Here is a 21079-nt window from a genome sequence, read left to right on the forward strand (position 1 = left end):
TTGGAAAATCATCTTTATTACTTTTGAAAGAGAGTTGGGAGTCTCCAGCTTCTCCTCTCACCATACAAGTTCCCACTGTATCCATCTGGGGGGCATAGGTGAAGCCACAGGTCAGTTACTGGACAGCTCACAGGCGTCTGGTGGGAGGAGAGAGAAAGGAGGCTGGACAGGAGGGAGACCCAGGGAGAGAGGCAAGGCTCATGGCAATGGGATGAGGCAGAATGCAGTCTCTCATGCCCCCATGTCAGAGAAGGGGTCTCTGAGGTCTTTTTTTCCCTGCAGACCTCTGACAATCTGCCCCCTGTCTGACCTTCTGCCCCCTTTATCCACTGCAATAGCCCAGAGTCCATCCTGGCTCCCTCTGGTACCATTAGTCTGTGACACAAATGGAAGTGTCAACATAGCCAGTGTGATGATGTCAGCCTTTGGCCATGCCCCCTGGTGACATCACTTGAGTCCCTTTCATCCAGCTCTCACAGAAGACTTGGTAAGTCCTAGTTGTCTTCCATAAGACTTTACCCCCTCACCTTGATTCCTGGGAGTCAGTAAGAAGGCCTTAAAGTCCAGGCAGGAGGTCAGGGACTGGAATTCCTCCACACACTTCTCAGGAGGGTGGGGTGAGCGATCTGGAAAGGGAGGGCCAGGCTCATCAAAGCCCCTGCTTCTCAGCACATCCCTTGGTGAGGACCTCAGGGAAGCAGCCAGCCCTTCCTGGGATGATGTCACAGGACCCAGAGAAAGGGACTCTATTGCCTCCTCCCAACCCCCATCTCCCCACCTCCCCTCTTTTTCCCCAGATCTTGCCTGGCCTCCCCACACTCACTGTAGAGGAGGAAGCGCTGGTAACCCTGGCCTGTCTCTTTCAGCATGATTCCACCTGGGCATGCACTGGAGAAGAGCTTGGTCTTCATGTCAGGGCGGCCTGTCACGGTTGCGGGGGAAAGTGTGAGAACAGAGATGCAGAAGCAAGCAAGCCCAGGGGGCCTAAGGAGAGTGAGGGCTGGAGAAAACCAACCTTCGGTTCTGAGATCTGTGCTCCCATCAGACAGGTGGTAGATCCATTTCCGGGGCACGCAAAGCCCGTTTTTCCTGCAGAAGTGGTGGTGGCAAGGAGGAGAAACAGTGACACTTCAACCACTCAGTACCAGCCTCTATTCCATCTTACTCTTTCTGGAAGCCTGGGTCCCCTTGGGTTTCAAGCTACGAAGGGATGGTTAGGTCCATCCATCTCTCTCCAAAGGGAAACTAACAAAGCTATTGAACTCAAGTGGGCCAAGAATAATGGGTATGCCAAAGAGCCCAGCTCTTTGTGGGCGGGTGCTCACACTTTAGGCAGAGACCGCACGTACTGGTGCCTCTGCCTTCTCACCACTCACGTGCGGATGGTCGCTCGAAGCTGGAGCTGCATGGGGGCAGAGCCCACAGCCATGTTGAAGATAATGTTGTCCACAGGGTCAAAAGTCGCCAACTCCTCCTTGGTGGGAGCTGCCCCTGCGATAAAGTACCACTGGCCCAGGTGGGGCTCTGGGAACTGGAGAGACAAGGAAGGGAGCAGAAGAAGGTGGGTTTCACTACAGAATCCAACCTCTTCATCAGTCAGAATGACAATACTTAGGAATGAGGGTGTTGGCTGCCTTTTTGCAGCTAAAGACTGGATCCATGACAAGGAGTCATTAAATGACTTTTCCTCTTTGCTCCTCTTCAGTAAACCCCACTCTCCAGTTCTACATGTCTTCAAATTGATGGCCATAGTACTTATATATATTTTTTACTTATTGCTTTCATCATCACAACACTCACACCCTTTCTTCCTTCCAGTGTGGCTTTCTGGTCATGCTGGGCCTCTTACCCTAGTCCATCAGAGCCCCCCACCCCCAACTCAGCAGCTTCCCATCTGCTCAGTGCATACCTCTTTCCCATCCACTCCTTCAGTTGTCAGTTGGCTGTGCTCAGGGCACTGGTAGATGGAGTTAAGGAGAATGCCACAGAGGTAGAGAAGAGCTGCCCAAATGTGGTGGAACATCTTCAGGCAGGAGGGAGCTGGTGCTCTGCGTGGAGTGGCTGGTGCCTTAACTGCTGTCCCCAACTCGCTGCTCAGTATAGTCTGCTTCCAGCCCCCTTGCCTCGACCCTTGACCCTTTCACCCGCTAATGAGTAACTTCAATCTTGTTTTCCAACCCAACCATGGATTACTTACAGTGTTCAGGACTTCCTCCCCCTCTTCGAAATGCAACCACTCTACAGTACATCCTGGCACCTCCAGGGTCTCCCAGGAGTTAAGACAGCTGAGACCTCCAGGTGATCTTTCAAACCCTATCTGAGCTGGGATATCTGCTGTGCTGTGCAGCACTGAAGAGAGATGGATTGATTCTACCAGTCACTCACTCACTGAGCAAACTGTTTTTGAGTTCCAGTTGTTTGTCAGGAACTGGCTAAGCCTTGGGAACATAAAAGTAAGACATAGTCCCTGGCCTTGAAGAAATCAGTCTGAGAACTAGCTGTGTAAACAAATCATTGCAATACCACCTGGTAAGTGCTTTACAACAGGTATGTACCAGGTGCTGAAGTATGTGGATGGGAGGCTTTCTCTCTGAAGTTGTTCACTGGAGAAACTATGTACACCCTCCAGAAAAGTCTGCTGACACACGAGTTCATTCGCTTAATGTTTTTTACTGCAAGAAGCTACAGAATCTAGTTGTTAAAGAGTATATACAGTGGTGTCAAGCAGGGTGGGTCCAAACCCTTACTTTGGACAGTTTTATTAATCTTGCCTGTTTTCTCATGTATAAAATGAGCAAATCATCAATCTTATAGGATTAAAAGAGCTAAGACATATAAAGCCCTTAGCAAAGGCCTGCACATAAATCCAAAGTAAATATTCCCTATAATTAATAGTAATGTATGTAAAGCACTTATTAGTCTCTCGTGGGTATTATGTTCTCAAGTAATAGGAGGTAGGCAAAGAATTGTCAAGAGGCAGTCATTGGGTAGTGCCAAGAAGATGGGACTTCCTTTATGGATTATTTATAACCCACAGGCTGCCATAAAGATTTGTTCTGAGAGGTGAGGCTTGCTCTGGGCTTGCGATTTAGCTAAAAAAATAAAATCTGGGTGATGAATAGCTGAGGGTTCATTATATTAAAAAAAAAAAAAAAAACTAAAATGCAAGCTATTAGGGCAGTAAAATAGAAGTGCTTGACCCAAGGGAGTCTGGTAGGCCTGGATTTGTCAGTTCTGCCACTTACATTCACCTATAAAAGGGATATAATAGATGTTGAAAGGCTATTAAATGTGACAGTATGTGAAACCCTCAGCAAACTGGTTGGCACCAACTAGGGGCTCACTATACAGATGCTTATTAAAACTTTTAGTACCGGGACTTAAGTATAAGCTGCAAATCCCAGAAAGGACAGGCACCGGAGGCAGATACACCGGCAACAACGGGTTTGGCCGGAGCAGTGGCAGCACTGCGGGGCCCAGGCCCTTGCCCGAGGGGCGGGGGGAGAAGAGGGCAGAGGGACGGTACCTCTACCGGACCTTCCGCCTGTAGAAGCCCTTAGGCGGCCCTCTCAATCCCCCAGGGTCTTGTGTTTCATTCCAGTCTGACCCCATTTGTTTCCAATTCCCAAACTCGGAGTCGTCCTTTTTAAGACAAAAGTCCTGAAAAGTCCTAAATCCTTGGCTTCTCCAAAACATGGCGTGTCCCCTCGGCTGCACACCGCCGGGGAAGAACATGGCGCCACAAAACGCCCACCGGGCAAAACCGAGGTCAGGCCCAACGACGCCACCGCACGTAAATCAGCTCGAGAACCACCTTCAACCGCCTATGGAAAGGGTGACTTCCGGAGGCGCCGAAGGAGTGGCTCAGCGAGGACGATGGTAAGAGAAGACAGAATTCTAGGTGGCCTGGACAGTGCCGCCTCAAATTCTCTGCCGACCAAGACTTCAGCATAGATTAGCGAGGCACAATCCCCAGTCTCCAGACTCCAAGATCCACACAACTGCTCAAAGCCTCTCGAGGCAGTCGAAGAGTCCCATCTCGTAGAGGTTTTTTCAGGCACTTACAGCGGCCACCACTACCCCCTATTGCTTAAGCGCGCGCAGGGGAGAACTGAACAGCGCCAGCTGGGGTGGGAGGTGCCTAAGTGTGCACGCATGCGTAGTAGGACGCACGCAGGCGCAGTACGGTCCCCCGGGCGACGGCGGTGGCGGCGGCTCTTCGGGGTGCTCGGCTCCCTCCCATCTAGGCCGGCCCCGGCCCGTCTCGCCGCCAGGAACTCACTATTTGGGGCCGCGGACTTTCTGGAAAAGCCCCACAAAAGTAAAGCTTTGGGGCCTGGGGGGAGCCGGAAGTACCGCCTCACGATCCCCAAAGACTATCGGGGAAACGGAAGTGGCCGTCGGTGGCAGGTTGGGGGAGACCGGAAGTGACGGTACTGTGGGGAAGTCGGGGGCGGAGCTGGGTGGTAGGGTGTGTGTGTGTGTGTGTGTTTGGAGTGTGTGTGTGTTTGGATGTGTGTATGTGTTTGGAGTGTGTTAGTTGTGCCTATCTGCTAGAGCACCGAGGCTACGTGGAAGAGGGAGACAGCTCGCCTATCTGGCCCCCCGTGAGTGTTCGTCATTTCGGGTCTCTAGTGACTTAAGCGGGTTCGATGGGCGTGGCGTGGCGCGCGTGCGCGAAACCACTTTCTCCGCAGAGTCTGGCGCGACCCTCGCTCTCTGGTTGTCCCCGGGGTTTGCCGACTTCTCGAGCCCTTGTCCTGCCGTGACCGGTGATGACACCGGTCTCGTGTTTCCTTCTTTCCCGTCTTCCTAGCTCTACTGGCCCTCCCTTACCATGATTGGCGTCGTTGAGCCCCTCCCACCTGCCGCCCTCCAGCTCCCCGTGCCGTCGATCTCTTACCCTTTGTGTTTCTCTCCCCGTGCCCCGGAGTCAGAAGGGGGATGGGGGCGGGTGTGAGTGTGTGTGCTCGTGTGGGAGAAACTCTTTAGGTATGGGGCGGAGTCTCGGGCAGGGGAGGCTTCCGGGTATATAAAAATCTGCTCTAGGCGACAGCGGGCCTTCTCCTAACATTCTTCCTTAGAGAGCTGTCGGCCATGGAGCCCAATGATAGTACCAGTACCACTATGGAGGAACCTGACAGCCTGGAGGTGCTGGTGAAGACCCTGGACTCTCAAACCCGGACCTTTATTGTGGGGGCCCAGGTGAGACCCCAGTACTTCTGGGAGACACTCATTAACTCTTCCTCTTACAGGTTCTTTGTACTGAAAGAAGAGCCTGATATTATGGTTTTCAAATTTTCTCTCATTGATTCTTTTGTTCATGTTGTATCCAGAACATTTTCTGATGTTTTCTCTTTGGCTTTTGTTGGGTGAGGTAGATTTTCTTTGCTTTCCTCCGCCCGATAAAACTCAATGCAGAGGGAAAGAAAGAAGGAGGAATCTTTATGCCAACATGATAGATGAGCCCCAGCCCAAAGGGACAGATATGGCTCCTGCTTTTGGGAAGGCAAACAGAACACTAGGACCTAAAGTAGAAGAGTGTCTTAAAAACTGATGAGGTCTATGCTGTGTTTTTGAAGGATAGAAGTCGGATCCAATAATGCTCGTAATGTAGGTAGATCCTTAGTAGACAAAATTATAAGGAGGTTGATCCATAGTTTTAACACATTGTTACGTGTATTTAATGAGACTGTGCAGGCTTTTGTGATTAGGTGTTTGTAAACAGCTGGGTACTTCTCACAAGTCAGTTGTCTAGTTAGGAAAAATATTTTTCTGATTTTGCCCCTTTTTCTTCTTGCTTGAGTCTGCCTTCCTTAACCTGGTTCTCTACCACATCTTCTTTGTCATTGCTTTTATTTTTAAGATTACAGTGTTGTATCATTTTGTGTTTGTGGAGGGGTCACCGGTATCTCTAGGCACACACATTCCTTTTGGAGCCAGGCAGAGAAGGAGAGAAGAGAATGTCAGTTGGTGTTTTTGCTCTTCAGCCCTGTAGTTTTCTCCTGGGCCTATACCTGAAGTTCCTTACGTTTATTGTATGTATTTTGACAAGTGTTGCCCTAGTTCAGGGCTTTGCTCAATAATTACCTCACAATTAAGACAGATGGGTAGTAATTTTAGGATGGGGTGGTTTTTACCCCTTACAAGTCAGCTGTCCCTTTTCTGTCCTTTTTCTTCCATTCCCTGATTCCTTGTCATGTTTCTTCTTCCCTATAGATGAACGTAAAGGAGTTCAAGGAGCATATTGCTGCTTCTGTTAGCATCCCGTCTGAGAAACAACGGCTTATCTACCAGGGACGAGTTCTGCAGGATGATAAGAAGCTCCAAGAATACAGTAAGAGGGTGGGGGAGGCAGAGCAGAGCTTGAGGCTGCTGTCCAGAGCAGTGAGCTGAGGCTATGGGTTTACCCGATCATGTGATATTTTGGTGTGTATCTTTTTTCTGCAGATGTTGGGGGAAAGGTTATTCACCTTGTGGAACGGGCTCCTCCTCAGACTCAGCTCCCTTCTGGAGCATCTTCTGGAACAGGGTCCACCTCAGCCACCCATGGTGGGGGACCCACGCCTGGTACTCGGGGGCCTGGGGCCTCTGTTCATGACCGGAATGCCAACAGCTATGTCATGGTTGGAACCTTCAATCTTCCCGTAAGCTTGTGTTCCTCATGGGAGGGTTTTTGTGGGAGCAGTTTTCGTTGTGGTAGCAGCCAAGAGTTCATAAGAGAGTTGTCAGTCTTTAGAAGGGCTTTGGTGGGCCCTCTGGTCTGGTAACGGCCTCTGTCTTTGAGGAGCTAGAGGGGTTGGGCTCCAGAAAATCAGTTGGAAGTGTGGGGGCCTTAGTATTTGGCTTCTCCCAGAACAACTTCCCTTACCCTTTCCCCAGAGTGACGGCTCTGCTGTGGATGTTCACATCAACATGGAACAGGCCCCGATTCAGGTATCATGGGGCCTGGGAGGGTCAAGGAAGGGGATCTGGGAGAAGGAGGCCACGAAGTGGGGGGTGGGTCTGGCTGAGGAGATGGGGCTGGGTCCTGGTTTAGTAGGTAATGGAGCTCGTGGCTTTATCTCCAACCTACCCTGATTTTCCTCCTTTCATTATAGAGTGAGCCCCGAGTGCGGCTGGTGATGGCTCAGCATATGATCAGGGATATACAGACCTTACTCTCCCGGATGGAGGTGAGTGGGCAAGGCTGGCCACTGTCTGCCTGTCTCACTCCATCTTTCCTACCCCTTTTGTCTTAGCCTAGGGATGAGGGCATGATTGGTCACATCCACTGGGTTCTTCCCTCTTAATCTAATCTCTTTTCTGCAGTGTTTTTTCTTTTGGGCAGAAAAAGTATCTTTCGTTTGAGGCTGTCCTGTCCCTGCTGATTCTCTTTGCAATTAAAGAAGGATTCCTTGCCTTCCTGTTCCTTGGTTATCATATTTGATGCTGGGATGGCTTAGCTTCATTGGTTTGTATTTGCAGCCAGGGTCCTTTCCTTCTTTTCTCTTGGAGGTTAGGAAACAGCAATCCCTAGTTTTTGTTAATAGTTTATTTGTAAGTATCATAGGTGTTTGTCACAGATCTAATTTGTGTACGTTTTAGGGAGTCAGAGATTCAGATGCAGAGCCCTGCCTTCGGGGCGCCTAGTTAGTGCCCCTTCTCCACTCAGTCTGCTCTGACCTGAGTAATCTGCTGCAGTCTCACGTTGCCTTTGTTGTCCTGACTCTTCCCCCGCTTCAGTGCCGAGGAGGGGCCCAAGCCCAGCACAGTCAGCCGCCACCCCAGATGCCAACGGTTGCCCCGGAGCCAGTGGCCTTGACCTCCCAAACGTCAGAACCGGTTGAAAGTGAAGTGCCTCCTCGGGAGCCCATGGAGGCGGAAGAAGTGGAGGAGCGTGCCCCTGCCCAGAGCCCGGAGCTCACCCCTTCTGGCCCAGCCCCAGCGGGCCCAGCATCTGCCCCAGAGACAAATGCACCCAAGTGAGAGAGGGAGGGCACCTTTTGGGGTGGGGGTGGGTTGGGGATTCTAAGTGAAGTGTAAGGACCAGGAAAAGGTCTGATGAGAGAGAGAAGATTGTTCAGAGGTGGTGCTTGTGGAGTTAGTGTTGAGGGGCAGGGAGGGGCTCTGGAGTAGGTAAATGAGATTGAGACTGGCCACTGAGCCAGAGGCACTGCCCTCCTTCGGGTTAGGAAATCCACATGGTGCTCCCGGAGGTGGCAAGATTCTCTCCCCTGAGTACCCAGAGGCCCCATCTGGTTTTTAAGAGTTAGTGTTTTGCCATTGTAGGTACAGGATTGTGTGGTGGAAAGGGTAAAAGCAGTTTGTCTTTGCTTGTCCTTCCCCCTTGGGTGAGGTTAAAGAACAGAGGTTCTGTTAGTCCTTGGGGGGGTCAGGGGGGTTGGGCTGGGGCTCTGGGAGGCCAAGGAGAAGTGGGGCATGGGTGGCAAGGGCAGGAATCTGAAGGAAGCCTTGGCTCACGGCCGCTTTGGGTTTTGTCCACAGCCACCCTTCGCCTGCAGAGTACGTCGAGGTGCTTCAGGAGCTGCAACGGCTTGAGAGCCGCCTCCAGCCCTTCCTGCAGCGCTACTATGAGGTTTTGGGCGCTGCTGCCACCACGGACTATAACAACAATGTGAGCCCACCCACCCCCTCATCTCCAGCACCCCCAGATGGAGCAGGGCGAACTGTAGATCACTTCCCCTGCCCTGCGCCCCAAAAGATGTCATCTTCTACAGAGCTGCTTCTCTTTAGATTAGGAAGGAAGTGACCGTTTCCTCCTTGGTAGGGAAGCGGGATCTTTTCCTCCTCGACATCTTTATGGTGTTCACTGTCTTCACACTTTTATGATCCCCTAAATGAGTTACTTAGGAAATTTATAAAGTAAGGGAGATTAGCAGGTGATAGCTTACTGATTCACTGTAGGGTTTATTATCAAAGGAAGCTATTTGTGTGTATAAACTAGAGCTTACTTGCAAAGATTTGATGTATACAGAAGCTTCAGAGGATGTACCTGAAGACATAGCCTCACTTGCTCAGTCGTGTCTAACTTTTTGCAACCCAGTGGCCTGTAGCTTGCCAGAGTCCTCTGTCCATGGGATTTTCCAGGAGAGAATACTGGAGTGGGTTGCCATTTCCTTCTTCAAAAGACAAAGAGGATGTGATAATCTCAAGAAGGCATTACTTTTTTAATAAGGTGGATCCTAGTCTAATGCTTTCTGCCTTTCTGTGTTTGGCCCCGGGGAGTACAGCAAGAGGGCCGTGAGGAGGACCAGCGCTTGATCAACTTGGTGGGGGAGAGCCTGCGGCTGCTGGGCAACACCTTCGTGGCGCTATCCGACCTGCGTTGCAATCTGGCCTGTGCGCCCCCTCGTCATCTGCACGTGGTCCGGCCCATGTCTCACTACACCACCCCCATGGTGCTCCAGCAGGCGGCCATCCCCATCCAGGTGGATGAGGGGAGCCTGGATGCGGGCAGATGGGGGGCTGTTGATGGAGTGATCCATTGTAGCTGTTGGGCTCCAAGGAGGTTGGGAGGGGAGCAGACTTTGCAAACATGGTGACCCAGGATGGAGGAGACTTTAGAAGTGTATCATGGGGTGCTCTGGGTTAGGCTCTTGTATTTTTCTCACGTTTGCCCCGTCATCTCTGTCGTCCAGATCAATGTGGGGACCACTGTGACCATGACGGGGAATGGGACACGGCCCCCCCCGACTCCAAGTGCGGAGGCACCTCCCGCTGGTGCTGGGCAGGCCTCGTCCGTGGCCCCCTCTTCTACCGCCGTTGAGTCTTCGAATGAGGGGGCTTCCCCGCCAGGGCCAGCTCCCCCACCGACCACCAGCCACCCGAGGGTCATCCGGATTTCCCACCAGAGCGTGGAACCCGTGGTCATGATGCACATGAACATCCAAGGTGAGCTGGGAACAGCCGCTGGCAGAGCAGAGCAGCGCAAGGAGGGGTCTGGGGTTGGTGCTGAGATGTAGGGGTGCCAGGGTGGGAAAGGAGAGGCTAGGGCTGGTGGTGGTGGCTGAGGGCACAGAGCACAGTCTCTTTAAGTTGGCGTGTGTGGGGAGGGGCAGGAAGAACGGCCTGTCCTCCAGAGAGTTGTGTGCGTGGTGAAGGGAGCGTCTCCTCCCCATCTGGATGGAGTGAAAGGCCATTTTTCTGGTCGGGAGAGTGGAGGCCTGAAGCATGCTGATCTCGGGAGGATCCAGTTAGACCTTGGCCCTGCCTGTCTCAGAGCCACTGTCTCTCTCTCCTTGCCCAGATTCTGGCACACAGCCTGGTGGAGTTCCGAGTGCTCCCACTGGCCCCCTAGGACCCCCTGGTCATGGCCAGACCCTGGGTAAGAGTGAGGGCATCAGAGCAGGCTGAGCTCTGGATAGAGAAGGGGTAGGGCCGAGTGGGTGGGTTGAAGGGGGTCCAGGGTCAAGGTTACATCAGACCCACCCCCCAGGCTCCACCCTCATCCAGCTGCCCTCCCTGCCCCCTGAGTTCATGCACGCCGTCGCCCACCAGATCACTCATGAGGCCATGGTGGCAGCTGTTGCCTCCGCGGCCGCAGGTAACAACCTGAAAGGGGAAGCCTGGGAGGGGGCCCCGGTCCACGGTGGTGGGTGTCATCTGCTGGCCTGCTTGGACTGGGCCCTCAGCCGTCTTCGGTCTCTCCCCTCTGCCACCCACAGGACAGCAGGTGCCAGGCTTCCCGACAGCTCCCACCCGGCTGGTGATTGCCCGGCCCACCCCTCCACAGGCTCGGCCTTCCCATCCTGGGGGGCCCCCAGTCTCAGGGGCTCTGGTGAGTTAGGGGTAGGGGAGTCCCATCGGGGAAGAGTGTGGGGAGAAACTCCTGTGGTGGGACATGGAGAGGCCAAGTCTGAAAGCCTGCTCTTGTCCTCTCCCCTCAGCCGGGCGCTGGTTTGGGTACCAACGCCTCTTTAGCCCAGATGGTGAGCGGCCTCGTGGGGCAGCTTCTTATGCAGCCTGTCCTTGTGGGTGAGTCCGTGTCCTTCTCCACCTCAGATGGAAGCAGTTTCCCAGTTCTCTCCACCAGAATGGAGATGCTGTGGGGTCTTGTTTTCCTTGAGCTTTCAGCTGTCTTCTTTTGTTCTCTGTAGCTCAGGGGACCCCAGGAATGGCTCCATCTCCAGCCCCTGCCACTGCGTCAGCCAGTTCTGGCACCACCAACACGGCTACCACAGCTGGCCCTGCCCCCGGGGGGCCCGCCCAGCCTCCGCCCCCTCAAGCCTCCACCTCTGATCTTCAGTTCTCTCAGCTCCTGGGGAACCTGCTGGGGCCTGCTGGGCCGGGAACTGGAGGGCCTGGTATGGCTTCTCCCACCATTACTGTGGCGATGCCTGGTGTACCCGCCTTTCTCCAGGGCATGACGGACTTCTTGCAGGTGAGTGGCTGGCTGACTCTCCGTTTCAGCCTTCCTCTTCCTGAGCCCAGCCAGGTACTGGGTGTCTTGTTGCCACTGGGAAGGAACATTGGGAATTGATTGTCTCAGCACCCTCCATTTGGTAGATGAGGAAAACAGGCTGGGAGAGAGAAGCACAGTAATTGTGTCCCTGCTTTCATGAGCTAACCCGTTCAGAGGGTAACTGCTCAACCCGACTTAGCTTATGAGAAGCTGCCATGTGTATTCTGCTGTAAGGTGCAAAGACTGGAACAGAGGGCCATACCTTCCAGACCCCTGTGGATTTGTGCCTCCCCAGTGCCATTTTTGGGGCTTCCCTGGTAGCTCAGCTGGTAAAGAATCTGCCTGCAATGCAGGAGACCCCGGTTCGACTCCTGGGTCAGGAAGATCCCCTGAAGAAGGGATAGGCTACCCACTTTAGTATTCATGAGCTTCCTTGGTGGCTCAGCTGATAAAGAATCTGCCTGCAGTGCGGGAGACCTGGGTTCGATCCCTGGGTTGGGAAGATCCGCTGGAGGAGGGCATGGCAATCCACTCTAGTATTCTTGCCTGGAGAATCCCCTTGGACAGAGGAGCCTGGCAGGCTACAGTCGATAGGGTTGCAGGGTCGGACACGACTGACTGAGCAACTAAGCATAATGCCTTTCTATGTCCTCATTCTGATTTCACTCTTTGTTCTTTATTCCTTCTCTCTCGTGCAGGCAACACAAACAGCTGCTCCCCCTCCTCCGCCGCCTCCACCCCCACCGCCCCCTCCGGCCCCAGAGCAGCAGACAGCACCCCCACCGGGGTCCCCTTCTGGTGGCAGCGGGAGTCCTGGCAGCGTGGGTCCTGAAAGCCTGCCGTTGGAGTTCTTCACCTCAGTGGTGCAGGGTGTGCTGAGCTCGCTGCTGGGCTCCCTGGGGGCCCGGGCTGGCAGCAGTGAGAGCATTGCTGCTTTCATACAGCGCCTCAGTGGGTCCAGCAACATCTTTGAGCCCGGGGCCGATGGGGCTCTCGGTGAGCAGATAAGGGTGTCCTGCCTTCTCTAGGGATCGGGCAGCCAGGGGAGAGTTGGTGGCCTTTGTTGATGGTGGGATGAGGCTGATGGGCTGGAGGGCAGGCCAGGTGGTAAAGGCCACTGCTGACCTCAGTCCTTGTCTCTAGGATTCTTCGGGGCCCTGCTGTCTCTTCTGTGCCAGAACTTTTCCATGGTGGATGTGGTGATGCTGCTCCACGGGCATTTCCAGCCCCTGCAGCGGCTCCAGCCCCAGCTGCGGTCTTTCTTCCACCAGCACTACCTGGGTGGCCAGGAGCCCACACCTGGTAACATCCGGGTAAATGAAGACCTTGGGCCCAGAGTTCTCCATCTCACTTTTTGTTACTTATTTCTGACTTCGTTTACGCCTTGCCTAAAGCTGTGACTGCCCCAGCCGAAGCTCTGGGCTTGCTAGGGGAGGAGGGGGACATGTCTTGAGGGGTGGGGTTTGTTCTAACCTGTGCTATCTCCACCCGCCCGCAGACGGCAACCCACGCGTTGATCACGGGGCTTGAAGAATATGTGCGGGAGAGTTTTGTGAGTATCCCTTTTCCAGCCGCTCCTTTCCTGACTGTGGTCAGGGTGGCTGTTGTTCCAGCTGCTGCTTCCCTGACTCCCAGTCTGTCTGGGTTTCTGATTTGGGGGTCTTCTTGTGTCTTCTCTCTCAGTCTTTGGTGCAAGTTCAGCCAGGTGTGGACATCATCCGAACAAACCTGGAATTTCTCCAAGAGCAATTTAACAGCATTGCTGCTCATGTGATGCACTGCACAGGTCAGGGGCTGGCTGAGCCAGAGTGAGGGGGCATGTTGGATGCTCAGGGCTGCCAGGTACCAGCATTCTGTCCTTCTGTGTTGCCCACAGACAGTGGATTTGGGGCCCGACTGCTGGAGCTGTGTAACCAGGGCCTGTTTGAATGCTTGGCCCTGAACCTGCACTGCTTGGGGGGACAGCAGATGGAGCTTGCTGCTGTCATCAATGGCCGAATTGTAAGCATTACTCAGTCCCAGATCCCCAGCCTTTTGCTTTTTCTCAGGTTTTGGTATCCTGCAATTTTTTTTCCTCCAAACTGCCCCCCTTTGTGCTTTGGTGCCTTTCAAAGGCCAGTTGAGGGTTTTGTGTTTCAAGTCTGCTTTCTTCCCCCAGCGTCGCATGTCTCGTGGAGTGAATCCGTCCTTGGTGAGCTGGCTGACCACTATGATGGGACTGAGGCTGCAGGTGGTACTGGAACACATGCCTGTAGGCCCTGATGCCATTCTCAGATACGTTCGCAGGGTTGGGGATCCCCCTCAGGTAAGAGGGTCCTCTTGGACTGTGGGCTTAGGGGACTTGAGGGAACCAGAGAGATCTGAGAGGGCCTTTTGTGGTGGTCTCCTTCTCTGCCCCCTCTCACAGACACTTCCTGAGGAGCCAATGGAAGTTCAGGGATCAGAGAGAACTTCCCCTGAGCCTCAGGTACCAGGGAGAGGTTGAGGAGTCAGCTAACGTGGAGTGGAGGGCTGGGCGGAAGGGCTGGAGGCTGAGAAATCTGAAGCCTGGGTCTTCCCACTGTCTGACTCCCAGCGGGAGAATGCTTCCCCGGCCCCTGGAACTACAGCAGAAGAGGCCATGTCCCGAGGCCCACCTCCTGCTCCTGAGGGGGGCTCCCGAGACGAACAGGATGGAGCTTCCTCTGAGACAGAACCTTGGGCAGCTGCAGTCCCCCCAGTGAGTGTCAGGAGGGGGTTGGTGGGTTAAGGCAGCTGAAGGCTGTGGCGATTGCTACTTTCTCATTATCCTTCCCTCCCCAGGAATGGGTCCCTATTATCCAGCAGGACATTCAGAGCCAGCGGAAAGTGAAACCGCAGCCCCCCCTGAGTGATGCCTACCTCAGTGGTATGCCTGCCAAGAGACGCAAGGTTGGTTTGCCTCTTCGCTGAGGATCCCTCTGTATCCGATTTCCCCTGTTGTGCTTAGAATCAAACTAGAGACAGGAATTCATCCTGGTTTTTAGTCCCCTCGTTTAATTGACAAGGAAACCCTTCTGGGACCTTTGCATTGCTGTTTGCCAGCAGTCTTGTCACCCCACAATTGCCCAAACCCTGTTTGACTAGGGCACATCTTTCTTAAGGCAGGCATCCTCTTGTGGACTAGCTGAGAATGCTGGATGGCTTGACCCATCCTCTCTCTCTTGCTTTGGAGACCAAGTCCAGCACATTCAAATGCCATTTTTGGCCAGAGACGGACAAAACTACACACGGACTGTCTCTGTTCTCTCCACTAGCATGGAGGCTCAGTGGTTGACTCATGCAGAGGGTGAGCTGGGTGGTGGCACTGGATCTGACCTTGATCCTCTTTTCCCTCTCAACCCCCTGTCCCCCAGACGATGCAGGGTGAGGGCCCCCAGCTGCTTCTCTCAGAGGCCGTGAGCCGGGCAGCTAAGGCAGCCGGAGCTCGGCCCCTGACGAGCCCCGAGAGCCTGAGCCGGGACCTGGAGGCACCAGAGGTTCAGGAGAGCTACAGGCAGCAGGTGCCCCCACCTTGAAGCAGCATAGGGATGGTCTAGTGGGAGGGGTTGGGCTAGGGTCCCTCTTCCCTGGATCCCTTCAGAGGTGAACTGGTGAGTCTGGGACTACCACTTGGTTTTACAATGTTTTCCTGGAGGCGTCTGGGAAGCCTCAGTGATGCTATTACTGGGTTCCTGGACAGTATACGGCTGGTGGGGGAAACGGTACCTCCTAAGGGATGGCTCATGTGCTTGCTGGGGTCTTAGGGTCTGCGCCTGTGCCACTCCAATCTCCTTTGCTTTCTCTAGCTCCGGGCTGACATACAAAAGCGACTGCAGGAAGACCCCAACTACAGCCCCCAGCGCTTCCCGAATGCCCACAGGGCCTTTGCTGATGATCCCTAGCTCCATGGCCCTCCATCATCAGGGGACCATTTCCCCCCCTTCTTCCTTTACAGTATTTAAGAAATAAAAAGTCAGATTTTCCTGGCTCTCTGTCTATAAATTGTCTTCATTAAATAGTCTAAATGCTTTAATTTTCTATGAAGTTGGTTTCATAATTTCCAGCAACCCAGCTATACTAGACAGCTTTTAACATTTTACCATGAACAGATGAGCAGTATCCTGTTGTAGAGTTGGCCATTTTCAAGGAATGCTTCAAAAGCAATGAAAGAAACCTGCTCAGGTGCATGCTAGGATAGGACTCTCAAAACAGTAAAAAAACCCCACTTAATTGCCAAGTAGCTGCAGACCTATATAAGTCTTGGCTTTACCAGCATGCAGTGGTACCAGGGTAACTCAGCCAACTTTGACTATGGTGGAACTGGTCTACCCAGTTCAAGGAGCCCACTGTTCACCCACTGTTCCTATCAGAGTCTGACTAAAAAGACACTTCTGGTTTGCAGACAGGACCAAAGTGATGTGTGGCTATGGGCTGTCCACTATTTCTTTTTAGAAGCAGTTGTCATGCCCCTCCTTTAGCTAGCTTGGTGCTGACAAACAAAACCTGGCAGAAACCTAGGGCCAAATCATAACCTTTGCAGCGTCTGCCAAGACCTCTGGAACGCTGGCTCAGGGACGTGAGAGGCCTGATGACTCAGAAATCTTGCTGGAGAAGCCATGTAAAGACACTGGTTGACAATCTAATGGCATTCTACCATCCAGATGTCCCACCATGGCCCCATATATGCAAGCAAAGCTCTATAGGACCGACCCAGCTGTCAGGTACAAACCAACCTCACTGGCACAAAAAAACAAAACCTAATTCCTGGCCCATGAAACTTCTAAGATAACACTTGTTTTGAGGTGATTAAAAGTGGTCACCGAGGTAAAGTAACAAATATTTGCCTAACTGAAACCACTCTACAGATCACTTGGGCACTGAATATGACATAAGAGACTGCAACCAACCAACCCATCCCCCAAATCATTTGGAATTTTTTTTAATCCTTTTATTCTTTTTTAACAAACGGCCCCAGGGATAGGGGATGAGGGGAGGGGAGAGGAGGGGAAGCAAGGCACCAGCCTGACAACCCTTCCCCACCCACCCCTTTCCCCCTTATATATATTTATAATCTATATACAAGCCCCGGGGGGTGGGGGGCAAAGGGAACTCCCTCAGCGGGGTGGGGGCAATCCAGGCTCCTTGTCCCCTCTGGACCCAGGCTCCTCTGCCCTTCGGGATGGCCCTTCTCGAGAAGGTGGCCCTGTCCGCTCCCAAGGTTTCGGCATCCAGCGCAGGGCATCTGGTGGGGAGGCCTGGGGGGCAGGCACATGTGGAAGAATTAAGTCAATCAGGGAGGTCAGGGATGGAAGGGTGGGAACTCAGGAGGAAACTCAACTCGGACTTGTGCCTACAGGGATTTCTCCTTCACCTGCTGGTAGAGGTCGATGCGCTGTGTGCGGAAGACTCCGCTATAGGTCGAAGGTGGGGCCTTGAGACGGGAATTGAGGCCAGAGAAAGACCTGGAGAAAGGATATTTGAGGCAACCTTCAGACCCCCCTCTGGTCCCCAAAGAAAGTAAATCCTTGGGGATGGCTTCTCCCCATTCCCTTCTCTTGCCTTCCAGATGGGGGAGTCCGTGATGACCCAGGTCCCCCAAGGTTGCTATTCAGTTTTCGATAATCCTGGAACGGCTTCAGTTCTACTGGGTGCAACTGAAGGAAAAAAGACTCATGAGCGTCCTGCCTCTCCACGTCTTCATCCTGATACTGAATCCTTACCCCTGAGTCTCGGGGTTCCCTAGCACTTCAGCTCCTGTACCTTACCTCTGCTCGCCCCAAGCTAGGGCCGAAGGGCCTGGCAGGTGAAGGCAGCACCCGAGTAGCAGGAGCAGGTGGGGGCCGCACAGCCAGACTGGGGGGCTGCAGAGGAGGGCCCACAGGTAACAGAGAGAGAGGGGGTGGGGCAGGAGGTGGTGCCGGTGGCAGGGAGCCAAAGTTCACCACAGGCAGCTGTGAGTCCACCATGGGCAGAAGCATCTGTAATGAGAAACAGGGCAGAGTGTGTTGGGGGCAGGGAGGAATGTCAGAAAACCAGGAAGAGTCCAAACAAGTAACAAAAAACGCTGGAGTTGGAAGGCAAAGCGCACAAAGGGGACTGGGAAAATAAAAAGTACCTGCTGGGCAGGGGCTCCTGAGGGGAGGAAGCCACTTTGGCCACCAGGCTGCAGAGGAGCAGAATAAAAATCTGAGGGGGATGGCAGATCCTGTCGCACCTGTTGGGGAACAGGGAGGACAATGTCAACTCCCAAGCACCCCACTCCTACCCCTAAGCCCAGCATCCGCCCGCCTCTCACCTGAAGCAAGGGTGGGTCTGGCAGAGGGCTAGGGCAGAAGGCTGGAGAGTAGAGGAAGGAAGGTGGAGGGTAGAGAACCCCTCCAGCCGGCAGCTTCCCCAGCTCTGTTGCTTGCAGTGCGGAGAAATCCAGAAACTGGCCCTTGACAGCTACCCCTGAGAGCAGTGCCGAGGGCGGGGCTGGGCCCGTGGGGAGGTACAGGGGCTGTGATCTGGAGGGAAATTGGGCCAAGGCGGGGGAGAGGTATCAGGAACCAGTCAACTCCTTTAGTCTGAAGTGGAAGTCCACCACCCTCCAGGTACCCTAGAAGTGTCTTCCCCTTCTCTCTTTCCCTGAACACAGTTCCATGTCCTTCTGAGATAAGTCTTACCTGTAAGGGTGCAGTGAGGGTGTCCCAGGACGGAAGCCTCCACTGTTGGGATGTAATTGAGAGTCTATGGCTCCTCCTGAGACCTGCAGGAGAGCAAGAATGGAACAGCTCGTTTTCCTGGTCAAAAAAACTCACCCACCCCACTAACTACAGCAAAGCAGGAAGAGAAATTTTAAAAACTGCAAATAGGAAAGGCTTGATTTTAGGGGACAGCAGACAGAGAGGGGTCCTTGAATAGGAAGCAAGACCTACCTGAGAACTGGGAGGCCCAGGGCTGCCATAGAAGATCTCAGGGTACAAGCGCTGGCCTGAGGAGCTGGTCTCGGGGCCACAGTGCCCAGAAGCCAGGTTCTTGGATTGTGGCTCAGCTGAGGCAGAAGCACTGGGGAGCAGCTCCCAGTCTCGGGCCATGGGAATGGCCTGGGAAGGAGAAGCCTTGTCAAGAGGGCCATCTATGCAGCCTGGATGCCCAGGTCACTCCCAGACTCTCCTCCAGGTGTCCAAAGCCTGTCCTCAAAACCTCACTCTCCCACTTACCTCAGTAACTGATGCTGTTAACTCCTTCTCTGCTTTTAAACTCTCTCTCACAACCAGGCACAAGTCTGAGTCCTGTGATCATGAGGCAGGGGAGATGGTCCATGATTCAGACACGTGTCCTCCCCCACTTCCAGTCCTTCCCCTCTCTCCACCCAAGCCAAGACACCCCGATCCAGTCCACGCAGACCTTATCATTGGTACCAAACTGGACTGGAGGACCAGGTCGATGGGACGGCCGGAGGGAGCCAGGCTCTGGGCCTCGGTCTGTACGCTGCAGTCGTTCTGTGCCAATGGGCCCAGGGGGCAGAGGCTGCTCCCGGGGCAGCTCCTAAGTGGGGCAACACAGTGAAGTAGGGGTAGGGGGAGGAAAAGGAAGCTCAAATCAGCACACACAGGCAGAAGAAAGGGGAGACAAAAGCAAGGCCAAAGTCCCAGAAACATTCTTCTTATCCTTTATTGGTTGTTTACCTTTCTGTCCCCATCATGGGGGGCAGGTGGCCGTCTCCTAGGAGGTTCAGAGGGTTCAGAGCCAGGTGGACCCTCACCAGGAACAGCATTCAGGGGTGAGGGGCCTCCAGGTCGCTTGGGGGGCCCCTCTGCTGACCCCTTGAGTCCTCCATCAGGGGAACTTCGCTGGCTGCAGGGACCTGATGACACCTGAGAATCCCCACTCAGGTCCACCCCACTGTCAGACTGACTCATCTGAGAGGAGTGGAGAAGGAGTTAAGTCAGAGCAGGAAGCACCCCAATACCTGAATGAGGTACACACAGACAAACTATAGAAAGTAGACGACCATGTGACGAACAGCCCCACACTCATCCCAGGACAGTTGGGCAAGTAGGGCCGGTATTAAACAACATCCCAGCTCAGACACTCCCCCCTACTCTCTCACCTCTGTGCCAGCCACGTCCTCAAAAGGACTCAGGGGTTCCATCCAAGGCTCCATGGAGCCAGACTGGTAACTCTTTCGGCTAGTGGCTGGGAAAAGCACCAACACACAGAAGTGAGAGAAGACAGTTCTATGGTCCACCTTGCTCTAAGTCCTCTAACATTGTCCTTCCTTTTCAGCTGAACTCACCAGTATGTAAACGATTCCAGATGTGAGGGGTCAGGGCCTCTGTTCCTGCATCTCTGGACTCCCCCTGAGGGCCTGAGCCCTCGGGTTTGGGGCCCAAAAATCCAGAGCTATGAGAAGGTGGCAGTGATTCCTAAAAATGAGAGTCCAAAAACAAAACATGAATGAGATGGGAACTGGGCAATGCAAGCAAGTAAGACATAGAACCACACGTGTGGGGCAAAACGGGAGATAACGAGAAATAAGCAGTGACCAACGCTCAGAATATGGGGTGAAAACACAATAGCAGATATAGGAAAAAGAGTGGAGAAAACATGAAACTAGAGCTTTCAAAAGTGAGAGCAGTGAAATACTTCAACCCAGTCCCTCACCTCCTGCAGCAGCTCTGGTTTCCTAGGTGGCCGCTCTCGCCGTTTGGGGGGGAAGGGATTAACTCCAGCAGAGTCCCGGGGCGTCCCGCTCACCCCCCTCACCATCGGCCCTGGCTCCTCGAAATGGGGGTCTGGGGAGAAGGGGAAATTCATCAGCGTCTGCCTTGACTATCACCAAACTGAGCTTTGCCCTCTGTACTCCACCTCCCAATCCTACCACCCTCAGTACAGACACCTAGCACCAGGACTCCTGGGCCACACACTTCCCCCTTCAACGCCCTGGGAACCCTTAGCTCCTCCAGCTTACCTGAATTGCCGTCGTCATTGTTGGCCCTCTGAGGGTCATACCGGGTGGGGGGCCGAGGAGAGGGGCCTTGAGGGGCTTGGGGCGGCCCAGGCTTGGGCCTTGGGTGCCCCACTGGCGCAGCTGCACTTCCTTGGCGGCTGCTGAGCTGAGCCAGAGCCTGCTGGATGCCAGCAGGGTTGCTGTGGATAACTTGGTCCAAGCGGAAGACCGCAGAACTGCTGGGGGGCGGGGGAGGCAGAGGGAGCCCTGGGGGACGCTCCTCTGGGGGACGGCTGAAGAGAACAAAGAATCAGCTCCAGTATTTACGAAACTGTTACTGTTTTCCTTACAACTCTCGTCCACCTGTTCATCTTCAACCTGTTCTCTGTGCTAAAATCCAGGTGTTTCTGGAGCACTTTTTTTCTGGCCACACTATACAACTCCTGGGATCTTGGTCCCCTAACCAGGGATCAAACCTGAGCCCGGACAGTGAAAGCGCAGAGTCCTAACCTTGGGACCGCCAGGGAATCCTTGTTTCCCCACACTTCTAAGGAACTTTTACTCGTACAGGTGCACAAAGGAAAGCAAGGAACACGGGTGCTTCCGATGCCGTCCACCACTCTCCAGCCACTTCACCTGAACACAGAGGGCCTGGTGCCTAACAGCTCACCCCATGCACTGACCTCCAACTCCACTGCATCCAACCCGACTTCTCTAACAGGTTTTCTCCCCTCCCCCAA

General features: G+C 53.8%; 3 protein-coding genes across 24 annotated transcripts in view; 1 reads left to right on the top strand and 2 right to left on the bottom strand.

Annotated features, from left to right (window-relative positions):
• APOM (apolipoprotein M) lies at positions 1-4991 on the bottom strand. 3 transcript variants are annotated; one of them, XM_061399176.1, is made up of 7 exons: positions 4904-4982; positions 1910-2048; positions 1377-1531; positions 1016-1089; positions 824-922; positions 528-626; positions 1-137 (listed from the first exon to the last, which is right to left on the bottom strand). In XM_061399176.1, exons 2-7 carry the CDS (start codon positions 2021-2023, stop codon positions 112-114), a joined length of 567 nt encoding a protein of 188 aa, XP_061255160.1. In that variant the 5' UTR covers positions 2024-2048; positions 4904-4982; the 3' UTR covers positions 1-111. The 3 variants fall into 3 exon arrangements, with proteins under 3 accessions (XP_061255160.1, XP_061255159.1, XP_061255161.1); XM_061399175.1 differs by having other exon boundaries at positions 1910-3251; positions 4904-4975; XM_061399177.1 differs by lacking the exon at positions 1910-2048 and having other exon boundaries at positions 4904-4991.
• BAG6 (BAG cochaperone 6) lies at positions 3811-15437 on the top strand. 19 transcript variants are annotated; one of them, XM_061399090.1, is made up of 26 exons: positions 4166-4433; positions 5085-5205; positions 6220-6337; positions 6451-6647; positions 6883-6936; positions 7101-7175; positions 7726-7964; positions 8488-8617; positions 9234-9431; positions 9642-9894; positions 10250-10327; positions 10439-10546; positions 10668-10780; positions 10890-10977; positions 11100-11383; positions 12103-12400; positions 12548-12717; positions 12903-12956; positions 13088-13190; positions 13281-13405; positions 13563-13709; positions 13812-13871; positions 13980-14123; positions 14207-14314; positions 14779-14925; positions 15211-15392. In XM_061399090.1, the coding sequence occupies exons 2-26, from the start codon at positions 5098-5100 to the stop codon at positions 15304-15306; spliced, it is 3495 nt and encodes a 1164-aa protein (XP_061255074.1). In that variant the 5' UTR covers positions 4166-4433; positions 5085-5097; the 3' UTR covers positions 15307-15392. The 19 variants fall into 19 exon arrangements, with proteins under 19 accessions (XP_061255083.1, XP_061255080.1, XP_061255074.1 ...); XM_061399089.1 differs by lacking the exon at positions 4166-4433 and adding an exon at positions 4445-4607 and having other exon boundaries at positions 15211-15437; XM_061399093.1 differs by lacking the exon at positions 4166-4433 and adding an exon at positions 4663-4722.
• PRRC2A (proline rich coiled-coil 2A) overlaps positions 13088-21079 on the bottom strand; it is an 18374-nt gene continuing 10382 nt past the window's right edge. The window contains exons 17-31 of one of the 2 annotated variants that reach the window (XM_061399075.1): positions 20361-20632; positions 20054-20184; positions 19686-19815; positions 19500-19585; positions 19075-19308; positions 18794-18934; positions 18607-18678; positions 18322-18489; positions 18070-18152; positions 17700-17910; positions 17520-17618; positions 17170-17382; positions 16964-17058; positions 16776-16866; positions 13088-16659 (exon numbers count right to left, since the gene is read on the bottom strand). In XM_061399075.1, the coding sequence (XP_061255059.1) occupies positions 16519-16659; positions 16776-16866; positions 16964-17058; positions 17170-17382; positions 17520-17618; positions 17700-17910; positions 18070-18152; positions 18322-18489; positions 18607-18678; positions 18794-18934; positions 19075-19308; positions 19500-19585; positions 19686-19815; positions 20054-20184; positions 20361-20632 (2167 nt within the window). In that variant the 3' untranslated portion in view covers positions 13088-16518. Of the gene's footprint in view, positions 16660-16758; positions 16867-16963; positions 17059-17169; positions 17383-17519; positions 17619-17699; positions 17911-18069; positions 18153-18321; positions 18490-18606; positions 18679-18793; positions 18935-19074; positions 19309-19499; positions 19586-19685; positions 19816-20053; positions 20185-20360; positions 20633-21079 lie in introns of both variants that reach the window. The other variant, XM_061399074.1, reaches the window with a different exon arrangement.

The sequence above is a fragment of the Bos javanicus genome, chromosome 23 (assembly GCF_032452875.1).
Source record: "Bos javanicus breed banteng chromosome 23, ARS-OSU_banteng_1.0, whole genome shotgun sequence".
Taxonomy (NCBI): domain Eukaryota; kingdom Metazoa; phylum Chordata; class Mammalia; order Artiodactyla; family Bovidae; genus Bos; species Bos javanicus.

Excerpts from the sequence above, each read along its gene's own strand:
- APOM (XM_061399176.1), bottom strand. The coding sequence starts at position 2,023 with ATGTTCCACCACATTTGGGCAGCTCTTCTCTACCTCTGTGGCATTCTC. Across the intron at positions 1,090-1,376 it reads CTTCGAGCGACCATCCGCAC|GAAAAACGGGCTTTGCGTGC; the intron begins GTGAGTGGTGAG and ends CCACTTCTGCAG. Across the intron at positions 923-1,015 it reads CACAGATCTCAGAACCGAAG|GCCGCCCTGACATGAAGACC; the intron begins GTTGGTTTTCTC and ends CAACCGTGACAG.
- BAG6 (XM_061399090.1), top strand. The coding sequence starts at position 5,098 with ATGGAGCCCAATGATAGTACCAGTACCACTATGGAGGAACCTGACAGC. Across the intron at positions 13,872-13,979 it reads GAACTTCCCCTGAGCCTCAG|CGGGAGAATGCTTCCCCGGC; the intron begins GTACCAGGGAGA and ends TCTGACTCCCAG. Across the intron at positions 14,926-15,210 it reads AGGAGAGCTACAGGCAGCAG|CTCCGGGCTGACATACAAAA; the intron begins GTGCCCCCACCT and ends TGCTTTCTCTAG.